Raw genomic sequence first — 6,466 nt, 5'->3', positions numbered from 1 at the left:
TATATATATATATATATATATATATATATATATATATATATATATATATATATTTTTTATTTTTTTTTCCTAAAGGCTAAATTGTTCAAATACATACAATTTGTTGGGTTAAAATTTGTATATATATATATATATATATATATATATATATATATATATATAGATTGTAGCGTTTTAAAAATTGTTTTAAATAATCGTCCTATATTTATTTTCTAGGTTATTACAGTGCTGTAAGAATAATAGCAGCGCTATAACGTGCGATTTCATTGCATAACTTAAAATACGACATCTCATACAGTAGAAACGCTATGTGAATGGCAGTAAATTCTTGGAATCTGACATAATTTTTTTTTTTAATTTAATGTAATTTTTTTTAAAAAATCGGGACTTTTATGATGTATACGAATCCGCGATAAACCTTGAACCCGCGCATCGTGAGCACCGGCGGCAAGCACCTGCCAGCGCACGCATGGGGTCTGTTCTGCACCCGTTATCATCCATCTCCTCAGAGACGAAAAGTTTCAAAAATGGACAGGTGAGTGTTTATATATGTTTAATCTTTGACGTGTAATAGTTTGTGTGTGTCAAACCATGTAGTTTATTGGCGTTTTTTCTTGGGTTTATTCAGTGAGGATTTTGAGCCGTTCGATGTGGCATGTGCAGAGAACACACGCGGCCTTGTGACCGAGTTTCAAAAGTTCCAGAGTGTGTCTGAGTTTTTAAGTACGGATTCCCCGCGCATCCCTATATTTCCCACCGTGTTAGACAAGGCCTGCGATGTAGTGAGGTACTCGTATGATTTCGACGGGGTCGTCATCCACCTGGAGGATGTGAGCTGCCTTAAAGCTGGGCTCCACTACCTCTTTGTGGGCAAAGTTGACCCATCCAAGGTGAAAAATCACTGGCACATTCTCAGGAAGCACCTGGACTTGACCGCCTACACAGCTGAGGGCGTCACGTCCTTCCGCAGGTCGATGGGCAGTGTTTTGGCCTATGTCGACGGTGGCTACTTTCTAAACATAAGTTGCGTGCCGGTCGACCCGAACAACACTGCCCCCATGTTCCGGAGCGAAGTTATGGCGAAGGCGCATGCCATTGGCATGATCAACGCCGTCTACAGTAATTTCACCGCCCGGCTGAAGGGCCTGCCGCCGCGTGACTTGGCCAGAGCCAGCATCATGAAGAATGACCTCGGCAACCTGACCAAGATGAACGTCCTGGCCGGCGACCAGAGGTTCCTGCTTGACCTCTTTATGAGCTCAGTCAAAGATGTGAACGTTGACGTGGACATGGGTATTTACCTGACACTCACCAAGTTCGGGCAGAGGGACAGTGGGTGGTTCGACTTGAGGCGGCTCGTCGACACGCGGGGAGTCGCCGACATCTCGTATCACGTGGCCGTCAACATCCACCCCTCTAGCGACGGGACCATCAGCCTCCTGTGGTCACGCTGTGGGCTGCAGGAGGTGGTGGGTCAGCGGGGGACCCTGTTCTCCTCTTATTCAATGACTGAGACGGCGAACTTTCAGAGTAACCTCGACCACCTACCCATGGACGTTGACCCGAGGCTCATGGACGTCATACTGAGCCAAGACGTCAAGGTCAACTTTTTGCAGCTGTACACCGTGACCCCACATTGCCACACGCCGGCCGCGGCGAAGCACCCGGTGAGCCGTGTCGTGACCATGTGCGACATGCACAATGAGCGACACCGGAGGATGATCAACGCATCAGCGGACCGGTAAGTCGGGCATCCATGCAGAAGAGCACGTGTGTTTATAAAACTACACCTGTATTACAGAGTAACGGAGAGAGAGTAATCGTGAACGAATGTGATAGCGAAACATTCGGAAAAAATGTAACACTAAGAAAAAACACACACACACACACACACACACACACACACACACACACACACACACACACTAAGATGAGCATCGAAAAGCCTTGTTTAAAGTAACTGTATTATCTTCTGTCTCAATGCAGGTACGTGGCACACGCAGATGACCTCACGGCGAAGACGGTGACCCAGGCCTACGCCAGGTTCGAGGGGGTCTTTCTGGTCGGGCCCCAATTTCACGAGGTGCTTCACCTTCAATAAAATCTTCATGCTTTTGCTTATAAGGTTTTGCATGATCTGGCACCTCATAATCTCTCAGAGCTTTTAACCCTGTACACACCAGCACTTGATATCACACACACACACACACACACACACACACACACACACACACACACACAAACACACACACACACACACACACACACACACACACACACACACACACACACAGTGGTTCACTATCTTTGTGGGGACTCTCCATAGACGTAATGGTTTTTATACCATACAAACTGTATATTCTGTCCCCTTACACTAACCCTACCCCTAAACCTACCCATCACAGGAAACATTCTGCATTTTTACTTTCTCAAATCAACCCATCCTGTGTGATTTATAAGCCTTTTGAAAAGTGGGGACCGCTGGCTGGTCCCCACAATGTAGGTGATCTCAGGTTTTACTATTCTTATGGGGACATTTGGTCCCCACAATGTAATATAAACCAGGGCACACATTACAAACACAAACACACACACACACAAACACACACACACACACACACAGGCACACTTCAAAGTTAGATCTAAGTGCTACTGCAAGGTGTGTTGATACTTCTAAACATAATGTTTATGCTGCATATGCTACCTAAATTATTGATCGTCTAAAAACCTAGTCATGGTTATTGTTATGTATATTCTTACCCGTTTGGTACCAATTATTTTGAGTTATTGAAATTTGAGTTTTTTTAGGTTTGAAATAAATGGTTTAATACTTTGTCTTTTTCTTATATAGCATGGTCATATTTATCTAAGCATATTTTGGTATATTTGTATAGTCTCACCTAACAGAGATATATATTTATATATTTATATTTTTATATATATATATATATATATATATATATATATATATATTTATATTTTTATATATATTTATATTTACATATATATATATATATTTATATTAGGGCCGGGACTCGATTAAAAAAATTAAACTAAACAATTAGAGGCTTTGTAATTAATTAATCGAAATAACAGTGTTGCTTTATCAAGATCGGCTCGCGCTGCTTTGGTTCAAACTGATAAACGGTCCGTCAACCACACAATAACAAGCAGTTTCGTTCCGCTTGCATTACGTTTCCCCTTTGATGTTGGACAATGTTGTGGTCGCGCCGGCGAATTATGAAATTTTCGTTATTTCAAATAACAACCCTTCCTCCCACAAAACTCTCCGGTTCTATGCGATTCACGTAAATGACCCAATTGAACAAGAAAACTACAAGTTTGCAGGTGTGGGCCTGAAGTCATGAACGCTAGTTGGTGCTGCAGTATAATCGGTCCGCCGAAACTCATCCAGTGAGAAACGTTCTGCGGTGCAAAAATAAGTGCGATTAAAATGCGGAAAAAAAAATGTTTTAAGCGTTATTTTTTGTGTAATTAATTAATCTTAATTAACGCGTTAAAGTCCCGGCTCTAATATATATATATATATATATATATATATATATATATATATATATATATATGTAGATATATATATCTATATGTAGATATATATATATCTATATATAGACTATATGTAGATATAGATATATATCTATCTATCTATCTATCTATCTATATATATATATATATATATATATATATATATATATATATCTATATCTATCTATCTATATATATATATATATAGAGAGAGAGAGAGAGAGAGAGAGAGAGAGAGAGAGAGATTTTTTTTTTTCTTCAATTTTAACATGTGATAAAGTCAAAAAATTAAGAGCTCAAATTCGTTTTATACAGTGGTTCATAGAGTTTAGCCTATATGCAGCCATTCAGTACTACAGCCATCTAGTGGTTATTGATATTATTGTTTTTTGTTAATTTTATACCAACATTAGACACAGGGTGGCGCCACTTCAAGTCACTTCATCTTTAGCTTTTAGCTCTCTGAACTTACTGGGTTGATTTTTATTCTATTTTTAAATCAAGTTAAATAAATATTAAAACTATCATAAAAATAAGCAGAATTTACATATAAAATGTTGTGCTTTTAGAGGTGAATAAATTCATAAATAACACAAATCAGAAATAAAACAACAACAACAAAAAAACGAACATAAAGTGCTAGTTTTTATTTTATTTTATTGAAGATAGTGATATTTAACATTTTATAAAAAAAAAAAAAAAAAAAACCCAACAAACAATTGGATCCCACGTGAGACCCTTTTTTTGGCCACATTTGTCCACAAACACGGAATTAAGGGCTGTAATGTGAGTGCGGCTCGAGGGTTAAAGCTTATTTGTTGATGCCGTTAAAGATACGATACTGTTGTTGGTACGGTTTTATTAGGCATTTTATTTTTGTCTACTTTCATTAACGCATTGCATGTATAATTGTATTTTGTGTCTTGTTCCTATTCTGTGAAGCGCTTCGAGATGCTACAACGATGCTATAAATAACGCTTATTATTAATTTATTATTATTATTGTTCTTACCAGGTCATGCCGGCCTCCGATTTCTTCGCAGAGCCTATGCTCGACCGCCTGCTGGAGACGGTGCCGATGCTTGTGCCTTTCCGACAGCAAGACGGCGTCGGCCTCCAGCACGTGGTGCACGCGGTAGCCAGCCACCTGAGCGGGTCCCTCCACGACCTCCTGGACCATGCGCGCGGCATGGGAGGCTACGAGAACAGCTGGCGCGCCTTCCAGCTGGAGCTCGCGGCCGAGGAGCTATTCTTCGGCCGGCCGCTGTGCCGCTCCACGCGGCAGTTCAGCCGGGCCCTGGGAGTGAGCGCCACCAGCCCGAACAGTCTCACCAGGATGAGGGGCTTCCTCTGCCTCGGGCCCATAGGCAGCGCCAGCGTCGGGGAGTCTCCTCCCCCTTTGGAGACCTGGACCAAGGACGAGGTCCAGAAGGCCAGAGTCCTCCGCCTTTTCCCACTGACCGACAGCCTGGCGGCGGGCCATCAGATCGTCGGGGAGCAGATGGCGAGGATCCTCCTGTGCGACCTGTACCAGCGGGACGCCCCCCTGCCCGGCCAGTCCCTCAAAGGCCCGGCCCTTCCTTTCGGCCGGCTGGTCGACTGCCGGTCGGTCTCAGAGTTCGCCCGTGAGGTGGCGGACAGGAGAGCCTTCGGGTACCCCCTCACGTTCGGCCGCGCGGTGCAAATGGTGACCGCGATGGGGTACGACCCGGCCCACTGCCTCAGCCTTGGCCTCGCCCCATACAAGTACTTTCCACACATCAAATACTGGGACGAAAAACGGCACCTCAAGGCCAAGTGGAATAACAAAGACTACGTGGAGCTCCACCAGCCGGCACACATACCGTCGGCCGCCGGACGCGCGGCCTCCTACCTCGGAGACATCTGCGCGAGGATAGACGAGCTCGGGCTGTCGTACTCTCGCAACCTCGTGCGGTACCGCGAGCACGGGATGCCCTGGCTGGAGCGCTGCGTGGAGCGTCTTCCAAAGGGGATGCCCAAGGACAGGGCGATCACCTCCCTGACCTTCCTCAGCTGCATTGGGCTCATTCAAAATGGAGATTTTGTCAGCTTTAGTAAGATGGCGGAGCTCGAACGCTCCATGCCGGTGTCCCAGCGTCACCTTCAGGATCTGCACATCCTATCACGGCTGCTACTGATCCAGAACCCCGCTGTATGGAGGTTTCATGAGAGCATACCACATAAGCTGGTTGTGCCACGAGACGTGCCCAGCACACCCGCCCGTCCGCGTCCGCCTCCCCAGGAGGAGAGAGTGGAACCCCTGGATGTGGAGGAGGAAGAGGAACAGGTCGAGGAGCAGCTCGTGGAGAGGATAGAACCCACCTCGGTTCCGGCCAGCACAAACAGCAGGTGGACAAATCTGGAGGTCGGCCTCATTGACCTCAGCCCTGACCTGAGCCACTCCACCGCCTACAACAGCTATGTAAAGCGCTGCACTGAAATCTCCGTCTCTGTCCGAACCTTTGTTTCGTTTAAGAGAAAAAGGCAGCGCCTGACGGCAGAGCAGTGAGAACCTTTCCACGGAATCTTTTTTTTTTTTTTTTGCACACTGTATATAGTTGTTTGTGTATATATATATATATATATATATATATATATATATATATATATATATATATGTTTTTTCGCAAGCGCGTGTTTTTCCTCTTCGTAGAGTATATTTTTATTTTTAAATAGAATTTTTTATTAGATTTATTTATTTGGATTTGAATTTGCGCCAAACAGCTTATTTTTGTTATATATTTATACATACACACACGCGCGCATGCATAATATTTATTTTGTTTGTTTGAATATTTGTAAATAGTTATGGTTCGTTATGGTTAGGGTTGTGTTTTATGCGTTTTCAAAAAAATAAAATAAAATAAATAAAAAATACAAAAAGCCCCCCCCCCCAAAAAAAA

The 6,466-nt window shown here is 43.5% G+C and overlaps 1 protein-coding gene across 1 annotated transcript; it reads left to right on the top strand.

The window, feature by feature from the left end:
* Positions 1-218: 218 nt before the first annotated feature.
* Positions 219-6,072, top strand: LOC311097887 (uncharacterized protein; the record flags this gene model as incomplete). Its single annotated transcript, XM_084137858.1, has 3 exons — positions 219-1,741; positions 1,987-2,083; positions 4,558-6,072. Exons 1-3 carry the CDS (start codon positions 975-977, stop codon positions 6,070-6,072), a joined length of 2,379 nt encoding a protein of 792 aa, XP_083993984.1. The 5' UTR covers positions 219-974.
* Positions 6,073-6,466: the final 394 nt, after the last annotated feature.

The sequence above is a fragment of the Abramis brama genome (assembly GCF_963993115.1).
Source record: "Abramis brama genome assembly, chromosome: 1".
Lineage (NCBI taxonomy): Eukaryota > Metazoa > Chordata > Actinopteri > Cypriniformes > Leuciscidae > Abramis > Abramis brama.
The sequence above is the reverse complement of the archived record's forward strand: the minus strand, read 5'-3'. Positions and strand labels throughout refer to the sequence as shown.